Raw genomic sequence first — 17290 nt, forward strand, 5'->3', positions numbered from 1 at the left:
TCATATGTTTTTCTCAACTTCATTAAAATTAATAAACAACAATAAACACGTCCTCAATTTTGGATATGTGCACTTGTTTACCTTTCTATCTCAGAACGCCAGCTCATTTTGTCATTGGTCAATGTTGTCTTCTCAGAAGACTCCATTTGCCCCAGTGGAGCTACTTGAGGATTCAGAATATGCTCAAGTTGTCTCCCATCACCTAAGGCAGGAAAACAAACAAACCACAAGTACCATTAAGTTAATTCAATAGACTTCAATACTTATAGTAATATGTAATACTTACAGTAATAATAGTAATATGGACTAGTTTAATACTTATTTTCTTTTCCAAGTATTAAACTAGTCCATATTACTATGATTGCTTTACATCAGCAAAGTCAGACAACACGTGAATGAAACCACGGCAATCAATTGAGTCCATAATGTTACAGATTTGTCCTTCCTTCATCTGGTTTCATTTATTCCTTGACCCACAGCACAAAGAGAACACGTGACAGCATAGAGAAGACTGAAGCAGTACTTTGATGAAGATACTAAAAGACACTTTGTCCATGCTTGGATCTTTTAAATGCTCCTCCTCTATCTTTAGTCCTGAAGTATTCTCCTAAACACAGCCAACTGAAAAAAAGACAGTTTACTTTTCCTGGATAAAATGTTCAAATAGTTCCATACCTCTAAAGTGATGTCAAGTAGTAAATTACTGTATTTGCTTTGCACTTGCTATTTCAATTGCTATCACCAGGGACTTGGTGCATATGTTTGTATGGAAAAAATTACTCAGGCAACGATAACTAACTTATTGAGTAGCTCTTCCACTTTAAATTTTAAATTATCCTATATAATCTTCCTTAAACCTGACAATATATGGTCACTGTTTTTAATTTCTCATCTCACAAAGCATCTCAGTGAGAAAATCTGCCTGGAGGCTATAGGACATCACAGGACTGTCACAGAATCATAGAATGGCTTGGGTTGGAAGGGATCATGAAGCTCCAGCCCCAACCTCCACATTTAATACCAGCCCAGGCTGCCAAGGGCCCCATCCAACCTGGCCTTGAACACCTCCAGGGACAGGACATCCACAGCCTCGCTGGTCCTCACCGCTCTCATAGCAAAGAACTTCCCCCTGACATGCAACCTAGATCTTCTCTCCTCCAACTTGAAACCATTTTCCCTTGTCCTGCTGTTATCTACCCATTCAAAAACTTGACTCCCCTCCTGTTTGTAGGCCCCCTTTAGGTACTGGAAGGCTGCAATGAGACAATAAGACAGCCTTCTCTTCTCCAGGCTGAACAAGCCCAGCTCCCTCAGCCTTGAAGTCTTCAGTTGGTTAAGAGTACTGACTTATTTCCAACAGTTTCCAACCATGAACTCTCCCAGACATATTTTCAAATATTCTGAACACACGTACGTACGTGCCATCAAACCAACAGCTCAGAGGAGGGAGGAACAAACGGTGTCTCTGCCTCCCCAGATGGAATTAATTTGATGCAGACTATACAGTTAGTAAGTGCCAAACTCTCACTTTCATTTTAACTAATATATGTTACGCTGTAAAAATCAATTTTACAGAAGAAACTTTTACTTCTCATTGCTAATGTAGCATACAATTTGGTATTAGTAAATCAAAATTAATGCAAAACAAGCACTGAAAAAGAGATATTAATGAATTTTCTTCACCTTGGATAGGCATACCACTGGAAGGAAAAAAACTCTTCTGAGATGATGATATTCCATTATTAAGCAACTGCTGTTCTGTCTTCTCAGATTGTTTTGTCACGAGACCAGAAGAAGGGATGTGAGTCTGCTGCAAGCCACCCATGTTGACAGCAGAGCTAATAAAATGAGACTAAGAGAGAAATTACAATTAATTTCTGATACTTCCATTCATTTCCTGTGTAAAACTCCACACATGAATACTTGCCATGTAATCGTACAAATCAGATTTTGATATGATTCTTGAGAGGGGAAAAAAACAAACAAACATAACAGTGGGGATAACTCCCAAATTTCCAAAATTAAGATATAATTTAAGTTTTAAAAAGCAAATGATGATAACATTAACACTGAGATATAGGAATGTTTAAACAGAAGCTTTGCCTTCTTACACAGATACCTGAATATTCATTTGATGCTCCTGCAGCTTTTCCAAATGCTGAATCCGTTGCAGCATGAAAGCATTCATTTGTTTTTCAAGCTCACTGACTCTTTCGTGACAGTGGGGCTTCTCATGTTGACTCTTTGTATTTGTTTGCTGTTCAGCAACACGCTGCAGTTGCCTGTCAGTCTCCTGTAGCTTATGAATTAATGTAGAAACTGAGTTAACTTTGGCTTGCAAATCATTTTGTACCTAAGAGGAAAAGAGAAAAAAGAAAAAAAGAAAAAACCTTGCTGCAAAAGAGGTGCAAGCATGAACAGAACACAACACCCTCCCCATCATCAAGCAGTGATTTGTTTCCCAAAAGACAGACAAAATATCAGTTAGCTTTAATGTTGGTGGCTTAACAATACTATGAAATTCTTCTGAGAGATAAATTGAATAGCCTCCATCCATGTGCAGCCACATTCCATTTAGTCAAATCCCAAGCAGTTGTTTCTGCTGTGATGGTCAGCATATCTGAGATCACTAGCACAGGAAACAATAAGTAGGTATTCAATTCACTTTGGTTGTACCACCAATCACTTCAAGTCTGCTTAGAAGATCTACTGTTTCAAAGTGGGCAAAGAATTATCATTACCACAAGCTACTGACTCACTTTAAGAAGAGGAGCAGTGGTAGCAATGGCAGCAGCAGTTGCTGCTGCAATGGTTGTTGCAGAATCAGCTTCCCTGTGCATTGACCTGGCATCTTGACTAACACCTTCCTTTCCTTCAGGGGAGGCATTTCCTAAGAGCTGCACCTTAACCTCCTTAAATACAGGAGCACTTCTTGTTCTGTAAAAATAAATAAGGTCTTGTAAATAACATTGTTTTCTTAAAATCCACTCCAGACAGATCTTATTCCACATTTAACACTGGAATCACCATTTATATAAGTATTACTCCTTCAAGCTTTTGATGCCCATGAAATAATATTATTCCCATATTTTGGTATGACACCAGAGGTTTCTCAGAGTTATACCCACAGGAGGGGGGTTGGAACCAGATAATTTTGAGGTCCCTTCCAACCCAAGCCATTCTATGATTTTTTGTTATGATTTCAATATAAGAAGGCATTTTCATGTGGTATTTCCATAACCACAGCAAAGAATATGTTTAACAAGTTGCATTTTGCAAAGAACAGCGTGCTAGTAGCAAAGCTCTACTATATAATTCTTGATCTTGAAGATTTCCAGCCTACAGATGAACAGCGTATATCCTCACTGGTCTTTAAAGACAGCCTACATGTTCATAGAATCATCAAGGAATGACTTGGGTTGGAAGGGACTTCAAAGATCATGAAGCCACGTGCAGGGCCACCAACTCCACATTTAATACCAGCGCAGGCTGCCCAGGGCCCCATCCAATCTGGCCTTGAACACCTCCAGGGATGGACAGGGCATCCACAGCCTCTCTGGGCAGCTGTTCCAGCACCTCACCACTCCCATAGCAAAGAACTTCCCCCTGATATGCAACCTAAATCTTCCCTCCCTCAACTTAAAACCATTTCCCCTTGTTCTGCTGTTATCTACCCATTCAAAGACTTAACTCCTCTTCTGTTTTAGCAGAAAATGAAGAAGTACCTACTATTAACATAAAAACAGAATGTTACAACAACACAGACTTACTTTTGCTTTAATGCTGCTCTCAATGCTTCTTTCTGGCCAGTAGGATACCGAGAAATTAAAACATCATCTGTGTGGAAGGACATAAACCATATTTTCTCAGGTTAACTAATACAAAGCACCCATTTTAGAAGTAGACACAAAGAGTTACTGAATCAACAGGTAGATTTCATTTAACACAGTTTTACATAGTATTGAATACTGGTATTAATTAAAGCAACTTCTGTATGCTCTGTAAATGACAATGATGTCACCCTATCCTAACAAAATTTGGAAAAGATTGTCATATAAATGGCAACTTAAGCTCAAACAATGTATGCAATGGAACCCTGCACATTTCAACTTGAAATAAATGTAATTGAAAAAACAACTATGAAGTTGTGTGAAACTGATTCGAGATGTGATGGGTTCACTGTTTCACTGCTGCTATTTAGCCACACGTGCTGATAAGCCAGACAGCTGCTGCCTCCCTGAGTCATAGAAGAGGAAGCCAAAGTATTGCTTCTTGCCTTGAGCAAAGGGAGCCATTTCTGGTTTTTTTTTGCCCTATCCAGCCAAAAAACCTTCAGAGATGTATTTCCTTTTAAAAAAGTCACCACTTCTCACAAATCTGACTGACACTGACTGTACAGTCAGACGTTACAGGAAAAGGCATCCACAATGTATTTCCTAGACTGTTACAAGTTAAGAAGTTACTTCTCATGGTGTAGGATGCTTAGAGAAAATAAGAACTCGAAGCAGAATTACAACAGGAAAACACACACAAACAATGTCCTCAAAACAAATAAACAAACAGATATATAGAAAGTCTTTATGCAGAAATATGAATTTGTTCAATTAGCAAAATGAATCTCGAAGTTTCTGGTGTGCTGGTAGGAGTCCCACTTCATCACAAGGGCTACACAATCCACAGGAAGGACAAAAAGACAGAAAGTAAAATTTTGCAATATTTAAAAATATAAATTACAATTTTTATTTATTTATTTATTTATTTTTAAATCAAAGCCATTTTGGAACACTTGCACTCAAAAATTTCTATATTGAAGAAAAATATCTACGAAACAATTAAAGCCTGCTTCTCCTCTATCAGTCTTATGGAAAAAGAACTGTAGCAGTACATCGATTTGTGTTACCTTTAGGTCTCCTGCTGTCTTCTGGCAGCAGTGAATGACCTGCTTTAGGATTTGCTGCAGCTTCTTTAGGATAATCCTTCAAAAACAAGAAGAGCAGAAAAGCATACATCAAAGCCTGCAGTATCAATGGCCAGATTTTTACAAGGAGACAAAATTGCAGAATACACAAGTGTAAGCAACTCCACAATGCAGTAACAAGGACTTTGCACTCAATAATTTACACATTCTAGGGACAGAAGGTAAAAACATAATTCTCATCAGAGAATGGATGCCCTACAGGCAGACCTCCATTGTATGAAAGACACAGTAAACAAATCAAAGGAAAATAAACCTTCTAATCACAAGTATTAAACAGTTCTATAAAAATCAATGTCTATTTCAATACCTATGAGGTGAATAAGAAAAAAACCCATGAACTTTTAGGTTTTACTAATGAATATTATGAAACGTGTAACAGCTTTTTCAGAGGAGGAATTGCACTAAAATTTAAAAACATACCTGGGTCCTAACTATGCAACAGACAGCAGTACAGTAAATAAATCCCCTCCAAGGACTTCAGCATGAATATCACATTAGCAGCAACTGGGTATTTTTCATGCAGAAGTGGAGCTCAAGATCTGCTGTGCTTCTACAGAAGCTGCAACTTTCAGAGAAAAATGCTGATCTCTCAGCTCAGGCTTGTGCGAAGCAAGTAACTTTCTTACCGTTTGTGGTACAAACATGGCCTCCACAGGATCTTCCACTAAAAGCAAATGTTCTAGGTGATCCTTAGTACTCCAGACTCCTAAAATAAAAGCAATTTTACTGTGGTTCAAATGATCTTGAATGTATTTTCATTGTCCCCTGATTAACCCAAATCTCAGTCTTTTCTCTGCTTGGTACATATCTAAGTATAACAACTTTCATAATACAAACAACAGGAAGGGGAAAGGCTGTTTATGAGGGTGGATAGTGATAGGACAAGGGGGAAAGGCTTTAAACTGAGATGGGGGAGGTTTAGGTTGGATATTAGGAGAAAACTTTTCATCCAGAGGGTGGTGAAGCACTGGAACAGGTTGCCCAAGGAGGCTGTGGATGCCCCATCCCTGCAGGCATTCAAGGCCAGGCTGGATGTGGCTCTGGGCAGCCTGGGCTGCTGGTTGGCGACCTGCACATAGCAGGGGGTTGGAACTGGATGAGCATTGTGGTCTCCTTTTCAACCCAGGCCATCCTGTGATTCTATGACCGCAATCATCTACCTGAACCTTATAAAATAGAAATGGTTTATTTAATGCTACCTGAGATGATTTTCATGCAGATGGTTGCAATTTTTCTGATTTGGTAATTTTATCTTCTCTCTCTGGTCATGGCAACAGGGCCTGAGGGAACAGCATGGAGCTGTCTCAGGGGAGGGTTGAGGGGGGTTAGGGAAAGGCGGTGTCCCAGAGGGCAGTGGGAACTGAATGGGCTGCCCAGGCCAGTGGACACAGCCTGGAGCTGCCAGAGATCAGAGAGCCTTGGGACACTGCTCTCAGACATTGGGTTTGGGTGGCGCAGCGTGGAGTTGTGAGTTGGACTCAGTGATGGTTGTGGGCTCCTTTCAGCTCAGAACATTCTGTGATTCTATGCTTTTTAAGCACTAGGAATCTACAACAAGGACTGGGGGCTGCTAGAGGAGCTCTGCACCAAAGGCTACAGCTACAGAACTTTGAGAAAATAAACACAGCCATTAGAAAAGCACTGTAAAAATACTGATGTTGATAATAGTAGAGCACAGACAAGGCTTCCAAAATTACAACGCTCTGTAACAGAAAACAGTAGATTAAACCTAACCCGAATTTGCCCAGCAAACGAAAAATAAATCAAATACAACAAATAAATACCTGGTGCGGCACTGCAGGGCGTGACATCGGCAACCCTACAGCTCGAAGCCCTGTTTGATGACACGGCCGGGGGCACGGACGGTGTTTCCCCTCGGCCCAAAGCCACACCGCTCGTCTGGCGAGACGGAACCGCCTCACGGAGCTTCGTTACACAAACGGCAACGCCGTTCCCGCACCCGCCTCCTCCAGAGCCTTTCACCCCGTGGACACCGGTGGAGCGAACGAGCACATCGCCGGCCGTCAGGCTGCCCAGCGAGTCCTGGCTGGTGCTGGAGCTGCTCTCCGCTGCCATGAAGGCTTCATAGCGGAGAGACTGTCAGCGGTGTTTTAAAGGCAAACGCTACGGGCCGTGCGAGGCAGGGCCGGCAGCGACTGCCGCCATGGCAACAACGCCCGCTCCCCCTCAGGCGCGCCCTTCTGACGCACTTCCTGTCGCGCGCCGCACAAGAGGTAAAGCTATCGGCGAACCCGCGCTCGCTGATTCGCCGCGAGGCTTTTTGTCGAATCGGCGAGCCGGTAGCCGAGTTTCTCCTTCCCCCCGCGCGGCCCGGACTCGTGGTGGTGCGGTGAGTGCGCGCGCGGGCGGCGGGAAGGCGCGGGGCGGCGGGAAGGCGCGGGGCGGGAGCTGCGAGGAGCCGCGTCCCTCAGCGGCGGGGAAGGGCCGCGTCCTCGGGCTGCGCGGGCAGCGAGCGCGACGTGCCCTTGAAGGGGAGAGCTGAGGGATGAGGGAGAAGAGCGAGGAGCTTTACCTCAGCGCGGGCGCGGAGCGCGCGGAACCGCGGGCATCGGGCAGGCCTGGCCTGACTGAAACGGCGGGCCGCGCGTGGAGAAGCGCTTCTCGTCCGTTGGGATGGCATTACCGTGCGGGCGGTCTGGGAGGCCCCGTAAGGGCGCCTCGCTGCCTCCTGCGCTGCACAACGACGCCGCTAGGGGGCGGTGCTGCGCCGCCACAGACGGCGAGGGAGCGAGTTGCAGCCAGAGGGCTGGGCGGGGAAACAGAGCTTGTTTTGTTTCCATGGGAAAGGATGCTGTTGACTCGAGATTAGGGAATCGCTGCTTCCCTGTCGCTGCGAGGAGACCTCGTTGAGGCCTTACGGTACTTACAGAGAGCTTATAAGCAGGAGGGTAACCAACTTTTTATGTCTGATAGTAACGGAAGAGAAGGGGGAGTGGTTTTAAACCAAAAGAGAGGAGATTCAGATTAGATGTCAGGGAAATTCTTCAATCAGGCGGTGGTGAGGCCATGGCACTGCTGCACAGAGCTGTGGTGCCCCATCCCTGCAGGTGCCCGAGGCCGTGGATGGGCTCTGTGCACCTTGAGCTGGTGCCCCATGTAGTGGCTGGTAACCCTGCCTGCCCTGAAGGTGCTCCAATCACATTATCTTTGAGATCCCTGCTGACCCAAGCCATTCTATGGTTCTTGAGCCCCCTGCTTTTGCTCAGACAGTCTTGTTTTAAAAAGAACATCTCTCTGGTACATATCAACTTACCTGGAGGAGCACCAGGGCTCTTTGAGATGGGACCTCCCAGCTACTGCTGCTTTCCTCATGATCCACATGATTTCCAGTGTGGCTTTGCAGTCACCAATGGTCCTTGACCACGCACCACTAATGCCATATAAAGCCTGTGCTGCACAGAATAGCTGCGGAGGGACTGGTGCTTCAGACATGTAAAATAAGACAGTGCCATTAGGTTGTTTTAAGTCACAGCTCCTTCCCAAGTGGAAGCTTGTGGAGCTGCAGCTCAATTGGGCATAATTTTAAGTTTGCCATACGAGTGACAGATGAGGAGAACTTCAGGTTTGCTGTAAGCAAACACAGAGAAGCAATACTGAGTGTGAGAAAGGCACTGGGAGGGTCTGAAGCTATTAACTTTCTGTGCTTGGGAGAGGACAAAAGTCTTTTCTGTTCTCTGTGGGCTTGGGCTGTCTGTTTAATCATCAACTTAAAGTGGATTGACAGCATTCTCACTGTTGTTTTTTTCTCTTGTAACAGACGGAGAAATAGGAGAGTAGAACTGCCATCCATTTCAGCAGTTGTTTTCCCAGATGACATTTGTGTCCACTTCTCTTAAAACAAGTGAGAGGTTACAATAGCCTCAGCAATGCTTTGCTTCTCAGTAACCGTATTTCATAGGTTCTCTTTAAAAGAGAGTAATCTATTGACTCATGAGGCATTCTTGGTCACGGGGATGGATATCTTAAACCCAAGAACCACACGTGCTCCTTATCTTCAAGCCCTGAATTCTATCACTACATACTTCCTAGGTAGCAATAAAGTGTAACTTAAAGAGGCAGATATTACCATTGTTCCACTACTGGGAGGAGGAGGGTGGCTGCATGCTTGCAGGAGCTCCACAGTGCTATTTTAATTGCTTCTTTTTCTTTTTCTTGTAGAAATAACTCTTCATGTTCTTGTTCACAGTAATTAGCAGTTTCACTCACTAGAGGGCTGAAGGATTTTTCTTCACAAAGTCATTATAATTTGGCACTGATTTTTCTTCCACTTGTTACTGTGAATAAAACTGAAGGATCATCTTCTCTTCAAGGTGTAACATGAACTGACATTACCATGGGTGATAGGCCTTGGGTAATATGTCAAGCATGGGAAAGGAAAACATGCTTTCACTAATCTTGAAGGCTGCGTAGAGGTGTACTTTCAAGCCTTAACTTGTTTATGGTGTTAGATGAGGAATGCAAGCCACCCTTAAGGATGCTTGCTTAAATTCTTGGATCCCTGGCTGCTCATTCTTCCCTTTTCATTTCTCTGTTTTTCTTTCCTTAAGGCTGCCCTCATTTTGTTATGATTTCTTGAATTTCACATGCTATATTCAATGACCAGAACACTGGCTATAGTTCAAGTGTTTGGTGAGAATGCAGCTGCATTGAATTCATTCATCCATTTCTGATCCATGCTGGTTCATTAAGAGTTGGCACTGGTTCATATTTTTTTTGCCTTACTCTTCTTTTTGCAAATGACAGCTAAAGTCATTGAACTAGAAGGCTAGATAATGTTACTGCTTGCTTCTCTTCCACTTCAGTTTTACTTTATGTATTTGAAAGCCTTTATAAAAATTCCACACCTTTCTCCACCCTCCCATATAGTCATTTCAGCAGTTCCAAATGCTTATAATGTGTTTAAAGGACAGCAGTTAGCAGGTAGATCTGGAAAGAACTCAATATCTGGAACTATCTTGGATATTTTTTTAGCTGAATACAAGGCAGATAACTTTATGTGGGTGGCTTGAAATTTGCTGGCACCATCGTATTTAAGTACACTTGAGGAACACATACAGCTTGGTTCTCTTCAAAAATGTTGTGGTGTGTGTGTATGTTTTTTTGTGTAGAACTCAACTTTTATCTTCAGAACAGGTGACAGAATCACAGAGAGCAGAATATGGCTGGACAAATATCAGAAACTGATCAGATCAAGCAGGTAAGTGCTGTGTTCTTGAGTGATACATCTGAGTATCTTTGTCACATAGAGCAAAAGGTACAGGGCATGGGGCAGGAGGAAAAGCTCTCTATATCGTCCTATGGGATGAGATTAGTTCTCTATCAGGCAACACTTGATAGAGAAAACACCTATTCCATACAGTACAGGACCTATTTAAGCACTAACAGCATTTTGTGCTGAATCTGTTGCTGGACAGTAAGTTTTTCTGGTGAGTTGTCCTTTGAATGTTACCATCACCAAACAGCTCATGGAGCTGTGTGTGAGAAAAAATGAATGGAGATACATATATATTTTTAAATGGTGTTTTCAATTTTTAATGCAGTTCAAGGAGTTCCTGGGAACATATAATAAAATTACAGAAAATTGCTTCATGGACTGTATAAGGGATTTCACCACCAGAGAAGTTAAACCAGAAGAGGTATGTAAATGTTTCCTATGCTTTTAATTACCTTTTGTTAAAATTTCTGCTTAATACTCAAATTTCAGAAGCAATTTGGACAGTTTGGATCTTTCAGTTAGCTGAAAAGCTCATTAGCTGTTTTTGGAGGAGTGGAAGTGTTCTGGCATGCAGCTTCCCAGTGGGCAGGGAGGTGTGCTGGTGGAAATGTATTGCCCCCACAGCTCTGGCTGTGCAGTCCAGTTGCCTGCAGTGCAGGGAGCTCCATCATGTACCCACCTGCCAAAAGAAAAGGCTCTGGATCAGATGAGTTACATGTTGTTCTTTGCCTTTCGTCGCTTGCTGGGCTGTTTCAGAGTGGTGTAATTAATATAATTGGTTAAAACTCTAATAGCTTTGCTTAACTCTAGCTTTCCTGCTTCAGGAAAAAAAAAACAAAAAAAACCCAAAACCACCTAAACCACACACAAAGATTTAAATCTTGTTGTGTTTGAGCATTTGCTGCCTCCTTAAAGTTTAACAGCTGTCCCTCAGTGCAGGCAGAAATCATCTTTCTGTTCAGCTTTTGTTTTGCTGCACTAAACCAAGCTCTCCTGGCTTCCCAAGACGGATTCTTTGTTCCCATGATATTCTCTGTATTTGCTTTGTCGAAAATGTTCTTGATTGAAGGTGGTCAGAACTACTTTGAATAAGGTCTTGTCATTGTCTTTTACCAACTCAGCTGCTTAAGCTATGCAGGATGCTTTTCCTGCAGAGCATCTGGCTGTGGCCCTCGTGGATATGGAAGACTGGTCTAAATGGATGACTGGTCTTCTCTGATCTTAATTTCCTATTTAAAGTTGTAGTTCCTTAATAATTAAGATAAATGCCTTCATGGATCTTGGGGATTCCGCATTTGTAAAAGCAGCTGCTGCCCTCTTTCCATACAACACTCTTCACTACAAGTCTAGACTTCCCCAGGCAGGGTATCACAGACACCACACCCTCTGGGAGATATGGCTTGGGGTGCTTCTAGAATCCAACAGGATTTGTTTCCTAGTCAGACTTGACTCCTGCTTAACAGGTTTTACTGTAACTGATGCCAGGTCAGGGAGAGAGAAAGTGGAATGGAGAGAACATACAGTTGCAGATTGTCTTTTTTCTTCCAGCACCTCTGCTTTCCACATCCCTTCATGCTGAGCATCATTAAAGCAATTTCTGGTTTTCTGGTAATCATGCAAAGTGCTCATCTTTTGTATTTAAGTGTGAGGACTTCTACAGTGATTGAAAGGTTTGGAACTGAATAGCTGACTGGTAGAACTGTAACTCAGAAATAGATCCCATTTTTCTCTACAGTTATTAAAAGAAAAAATAAAATGTCCCCACTTTAAAACATGAGAGCAGCTGTGGAACAGGCCCTGGTGTTTGTGCCCCTATCCAGCAAGCTGTTTGGTAGCACTTCAGGGGCTGTTCTGTGAAGGTGAACCAGGCTGGTACAAGATGACTGCTAGAGCTAATAGGAACAGTGTCAAAAAAAGATTAACCTGAGCTAACACACAGTAGAGCAGATCTGGCTGTCAAAAAAAGGTGTTTGCAAACCAGGATTCAGAAAAAGAGAAGAGGGAAACAACACAAAAAAAAAAAAAAAAAAAAAAAAAACAACCCTTTCTCAGGTTTAGTATTTACTGCAAAATAAAATTCTTTGTGTACTTCCATTTCACAAGAGCAGTGTTAATATGAATGAAAATGAAGTGTTAATATCTCCTGGCTCTAAGATGTTTTCCACGAAGACCTTTTTACAAGAATGAAATTAAGACATTTCAAGCATTCCTCAAAAACTAAGCTTCCCATTTTCTACTGCACAGAGAGAATGTGAACAATTAAGTCCTGAGCTTTAAGCTAAACACAGAGCATGAGATGTAGTCAGTTAATATTATAAATCTATTGCACTTGGGGTTCTGCTGGGGAAGGGTGTCTTCATCGCTCCTTGAAGCTGTTTTCCTCTTCCTCCAGATAACTTGCTCAGAACACTGTCTACAGAAGTATTTGAAAATGACACAAAGGATCTCCATGAGATTTCAGGAGTATCACATTCAGCAGAATGAAGCTCTGGCAGCTAAAGCAGGACTGCTCAGCCAACCTCGTTAGACAAGAGCACTCTGTTCAGACTTCATGAACAGTGCCGGTGTTCACCGGGCAAGAACACGTTTTGGATTTTCTACTGTCAAGATGCATGTCCAGCAACTCTGAAGATTGTTCTAGGTGCTGTTTGGAAACTGGAAGCCGTGGAGGGTAATGCAAAGAGTTAGAGAGTGCTGTCTGACAGCAGAGTCTCTTTCTGAGGTCTTTTCCATTCTGCAGTGGAATAATACAATTTTTTTTCAGGGCCCACAGACTACTATATTTAAATTTCAAGAGGATGGGAAAGTTATACTTTTTCTTCTGCTAGGACTGATTCAGAGGCAAAAGAAGTGTAATATGGAAATACATTTTTTAATTTAATTCAAGTAAAGTAAATGGAACCATACAGTTGTATGTATGTTTTTTCCAAAGATAACTTAGGACGCTGTTGGAGAGCCATGTTTTGTTTGCAGTTTTATTCCTCATCATCCTTCTATGGAGTCTTATTCATTCTTTGCTGCTTGAAGTTGCTAATTGATAGGTAAGTAATTAATGGAGTGGTTTTAGCAGGTAGGGATTTGTGAACGTTTTACATCTCTTAACTTGGGAAGAACTTTTGTTTCATTGCCAGCTGCTCTCTTAGAGCCTTAAGATGGTTCTGAGTATCCTGGAGTGCTGACTGCAGCCTGTTAGAGCATCAAGCCAAGAGCTACTGTAAGCAGCAGTCATTTGCTGAAGCTAATGAGTTCAGGTAGGCAGGGGTGCCTGCCAGCTTATCCCTAGGTTATGTTGGCCTTATGCTTCACCACGTCATTCACAAGTGACAATAATGTGTCATTAGCAGCACCTTTGCCAGAGGAAACGTCTCTACGCTCCTTGTTTCCCTCTGGGGGAAGCAGTGGTCCTCCAAAACTGGCTTTGCTGCTGGCTGTAAGCATGATGTGCTCCAAGAACTGAGCTTGCTGGCAGGTTCCTCCTTTCTGTTGGTATTCACACAATTAAGTGTGAATAGATACATACAAGGCGATGCCTTTTTATTTGCTGCTGAATGAGTGCAGAGCAAAGTCTGAGAAAACCATTCTGATTATGTGCTGTTGGCTCAGGAATAAACACTGCTTCTTTTGAAAGGATCTTGATAGCTGAGATCCCACAGTCAGATTGCTAGTACAGCAGAATGACAACTTACTGCTATTTCATTACCCAATAGCTGTGTTCTGAAATACAGAATAGAGAAAAACACAATGCACTTTCATCAGTAACCACTGTGATGCCCTGATAGCTAACATGCACATTTGACTTCAGTTCTTCCTAATAAAATACAAGAACAAATGGAACTGCATGTCAGGCTTACCATACAGATTTTGAAATATCAAGCAGTGAAGGCTAAAGCAGAACTGGCAGCTGACATGAAATAGCAGTTAGATAGAAAAGCAGCAATAAGGAACAGAAATGGCAGGAGACCAGCTTTTTTGTTGTTGGCTTCCCTATAGCTTTTGATTTCCACCAGTGATAGAAGGAAAAAAACCAAACCTGTCCTTTGTTTTTCTTGTTTGCTTTCCTTTACTACTCTTCAGTCAGGTATCCAGGGTGTGGATTACAGGGCACTGACTGCAGCCAGTACTCCTGCTACTTCCACTGGGCACTGCTCTGCTTGCTGCTGTTTAAAGCTGCCCCAGCTCCCCACAGAGATCTGTTCCTATGGATTTCAAAGGTGGAAGAAATAAATATGCTCTAATTTCTTGTTGACGTGTTTTGTAGTATCCATATCACTGCTTTATCCTACGTTCCCCCATGCCTTGTTACCTTGGAGATGGTTAAGAGCTAATTCTAAAATAGCAAAGGCTAAAAAAGAGCCCAAATAAGGCAGCAAGTCTGCAACGTCCTGGTTGGTGTTTTGTTTTGTTTCTTTTTTCAAAGGAATAACACACTTGTAACATCCAGATTGTTTCCTACAGTTGAACCACAAATGTTCTTGGCCCTCAGAAGTAACGTATCCATATCAGCTATTAAAGGCTTTAGTTAGAATAGTCTTTTTGTTAATGTTTAAAGATAACGTATCATTGAAATGCTCCTATTTTCCTGTTGCATCTTAAGTGTGCAAAGAGAACAGTTACTCAGAAGAGTGACTGTAAGAGTTTAGGTGATGGGAGTGGAGGACATTTGCATCCTCTGGGCCAAGCTCCTTGAGGATGGAGAGGATTAAAAAAACATTCTTTTCCCCTCACATTTTGGGGCTTGGGGGAGTAAGGAGATGTGTAAATATTTGTTAAAATGGATTTATTGTACTAAAGGTTAGGCAAGTATTAGAGAGACTTAGTTAATAAATTACTTTCAGGTTCCCCAGTTTCCTTGGACTCCAGCTTCAAAGCCACCTTAACCCACTGTTATCCAGGGGGGAAAAAAAAGTTGCCATCTTCTCCTTTATTTCAATGCAATATCTGTGCAGCCTGTCTGGAGCTGGGTTGGTGGCACTGGGTGTGTGAATGGCCACGTCTTAGAGGTGATGCTCACTGAAGCAGAGACAAGAACAGATCCTTCCTCTTTAGATGGGTGTCTAAACCAGAAGGCTATACTGCAGCTACTGGTCAGCACATATCAAATAGGAAAGGTCAAACCAAAGCCTTGCTCTCAGGGATAAGAGCAAGGTCCAAATTTCTGTAAGTCCTGCTGAGTGCTTGGGCTTGTAACTGGGGGGCAAAGGACAGAGAAAAGAAAAGGCTGAATGCCTACTGCCAGGAGATGGAGCATGGCTGTGACTTAAGTGCAGGGAGACACTCCTCTGCACTCTTTAATACCTGAGCTCAGAAAGCTGGAACTGACTGCAGGTGGAAAGCAAGAGGAGTGCTGAGGGAACCACACTAACTGTACATAGGAAGGCAGCGTGCTTCCCTGCTGACATTTGTTTATGGAGTGTGAAGGGGAGATTAGACAAATTTCAAATCATCAAAGCAGAAATCCAGTTCTGTATTTGACAGATCCTGCCCTTACTGGAGCGTGGAGCTAGGGAGCCTTTATCCCCTCTTTCTGCCCAAGTTTGTGTTGCATCTGTGTGTGTGCCAGGGCTCCAGCAACACACCAGGAGCCACTGCTGCTGCATTTCAAGCCTCCTCAGCCCCAAGGTGCACTCCAAACCACCTTATCAGTGAGGAGTGGGGTGTTGGCCACCCGTTCTGCCATGCTTTCACAGCAGGGCCCGCTTATCTCCTCAGAGAACAGAGGCTCTGTGCCCTGCAGGGCCTCCCTAGGGTGCTGTAGGCAACATGTCAGGAAAATCATAATAATAAAATTCTTACAGCTTTTTTTTTGTCTTCAGGAGACGTGGGGTGGTGCCAGTTACCTGAGGCCTCACTTCAGGGTGGAGCAGACAGCAGGAGGAGCTGGGATGAAGCACAGCCACCTGGTGATAAAGTGAAAAGGGAAAAGGTTAAAGAGCGAGCAGTGTGATGAACAATGGTTGTAAGACTTTGCACACGTGAACAAGTGGCTTGTTAAAAAAATAAGTCAGCCTCACATAACACAAGCAATGTATTTCATATAAATGCCTTGTCTTGCTCCTCCTTACATAATCAGCAGAGCTGGCAAATTGGGTCAAGCTGTACCCAGATGAGGGATTAGCAACAGAGTGGTTCAGAAATAGCTGAAGAAACTGATGGAGCTGCATGGAAATACTGCTGGGTGACTCTGAAAACCTGGGAAATACAGAGTTGGAGCCAACACCGTGCAGTAACTGTTCAGAGCATGGCTCAATGCAAACGAATGCACTGCTGCTAAATGTCCTGCAGGCTTGCACAACTGGAACGGGCCTCTAGTGCTGATTTGCTGTGCTGACAAAGTGTGTTTTGCAGAGAAAGTAAGGTTCACAACACTCCTGTGTTTTTTTTGTCATAACGACTGAGTTATAATGCTAAATGAAAGCCAAATGCCATAACATTGAGACAGACATATTTTCACCTTTGAACGCTGTCAGTACAAGCCAAACAGACAATACAAACCACTGGAGCTGCAGACCTACAGCAGCACCAGCCAGCACAGCCCTGCTCTGAAACATGGGGTAACTGTGAACGCTGGGAGCTGCAGGAATAACTGCATACATCGGGCTGAGAATTCAGGGAAGGCAGCGAAGCCAGAAAGGGTGAGGTATTGGTTAACTGCTTCATGGTTAAGAGTGTCCCACCTTTTCTGTTTTCTTTAAATGACAAAGCAGTGAGTATTCATCATCAGGCTGTGACTAATCAGAAAATCCACCACCAAACTGCATTACAGTAAGTATGTTTTGAGACCAATTACATTTAAAAAAGAAAAACTGAGGTTATATTTTCCTCCAGAGCAACGGATGAGAATAATAAATCCTTGTGGAACTCATGGACTCCCCCCTTCCAGAAACACCAACCCAAACCAAAACCAAACAAACACTAATAAATAATGGTTATCAGATAGTCACTAATGAAGGTGAATGATTTTAAACTCCCCAGGGACAGAAACCATCCTACCTGGAGAAAGAGAACATGGCAGAATGACAGATTTTCTCAAAATCTGAGGGCGATAGCTTGTTAAGTGTGAGCTAATTATAAAAAAC

General features: G+C 42.8%; 3 protein-coding genes across 23 annotated transcripts in view; 1 reads left to right on the plus strand and 2 right to left on the minus strand.

Moving 5' to 3' along the window:
• Window positions 1-7646, minus strand: part of KIAA0586 (KIAA0586 ortholog) — a 65198-nt gene extending 57552 nt beyond the window's left edge. For 5 of the 6 annotated variants that reach the window (XM_031605366.2, XM_031605365.2, XM_031605364.2 and 2 more), the window contains exons 1-8: window positions 6763-7227; window positions 5605-5684; window positions 4901-4976; window positions 3771-3837; window positions 2760-2937; window positions 2120-2353; window positions 1684-1852; window positions 82-202 (exon numbers count right to left, since the gene is read on the minus strand). In XM_031605366.2, coding sequence (XP_031461226.2) covers window positions 82-202; window positions 1684-1852; window positions 2120-2353; window positions 2760-2937; window positions 3771-3837; window positions 4901-4976; window positions 5605-5684; window positions 6763-7054 — 1217 coding nt within the window. In that variant the 5' untranslated portion in view covers window positions 7055-7227. Of the gene's footprint in view, window positions 1-81; window positions 203-1683; window positions 1853-2119; window positions 2354-2759; window positions 2938-3770; window positions 3838-4900; window positions 4977-5604; window positions 5685-6762; window positions 7228-7511 lie in introns of those variants that run through there. The other variant, XM_090141860.1, reaches the window with a different exon arrangement.
• On the plus strand, window positions 7207-17277 carry TIMM9 (translocase of inner mitochondrial membrane 9). 10 transcript variants are annotated; one of them, XR_016467165.1, is made up of 5 exons: window positions 7207-7328; window positions 10128-10196; window positions 10540-10635; window positions 12607-12885; window positions 16028-17277. XR_016467165.1 is itself a non-coding variant. In XM_090141872.1 (5 exons), the coding sequence occupies exons 3-5, from the start codon at window positions 10158-10160 to the stop codon at window positions 12739-12741; spliced, it is 270 nt and encodes an 89-aa protein (XP_089997998.1). In that variant the 5' UTR covers window positions 7283-7328; window positions 8757-8840; window positions 10128-10157; the 3' UTR covers window positions 12742-13774. The 10 variants fall into 10 exon arrangements, 9 of the variants coding, with proteins under 9 accessions (XP_031461235.1, XP_031461238.1, XP_089997998.1 ...); XM_090141872.1 differs by lacking the exon at window positions 16028-17277 and adding an exon at window positions 8757-8840 and having other exon boundaries at window positions 7283-7328; window positions 12607-13774; XM_090141871.1 differs by lacking the exons at window positions 7207-7328; window positions 16028-17277 and adding exons at window positions 7650-7887; window positions 8757-8840 and having other exon boundaries at window positions 12607-13774.
• Window positions 16008-17290, minus strand: part of ARID4A (AT-rich interaction domain 4A) — a 48061-nt gene continuing 46778 nt past the window's right edge. For all 7 annotated transcript variants that reach the window (XR_016467163.1, XR_016467161.1, XR_016467159.1 and 4 more), the window contains one exon: window positions 16008-16111. The gene's annotated coding sequence lies outside the window, so the exon portion shown is untranslated. The remainder of the gene's footprint in view (window positions 16112-17290) is intronic.

Source organism: Phasianus colchicus, chromosome 5 (assembly GCF_987193195.1).
Source record: "Phasianus colchicus chromosome 5, bPhaCol1.hap1.1, whole genome shotgun sequence".
NCBI lineage: Eukaryota > Metazoa > Chordata > Aves > Galliformes > Phasianidae > Phasianus > Phasianus colchicus.

Coding starts and splice junctions, on each gene's coding strand:
- TIMM9 (XM_031605375.2), top strand. CDS start 10,158: ATGGCTGGACAAATATCAGAAACTGATCAGATCAAGCAG. Junction 10,197..10,539: donor AAACTGATCAGATCAAGCAG/GTAAGTGCTGTG, acceptor TTTTTAATGCAG/TTCAAGGAGTTCCTGGGAAC. Junction 10,636..12,606: donor GAGAAGTTAAACCAGAAGAG/GTATGTAAATGT, acceptor CTCTTCCTCCAG/ATAACTTGCTCAGAACACTG.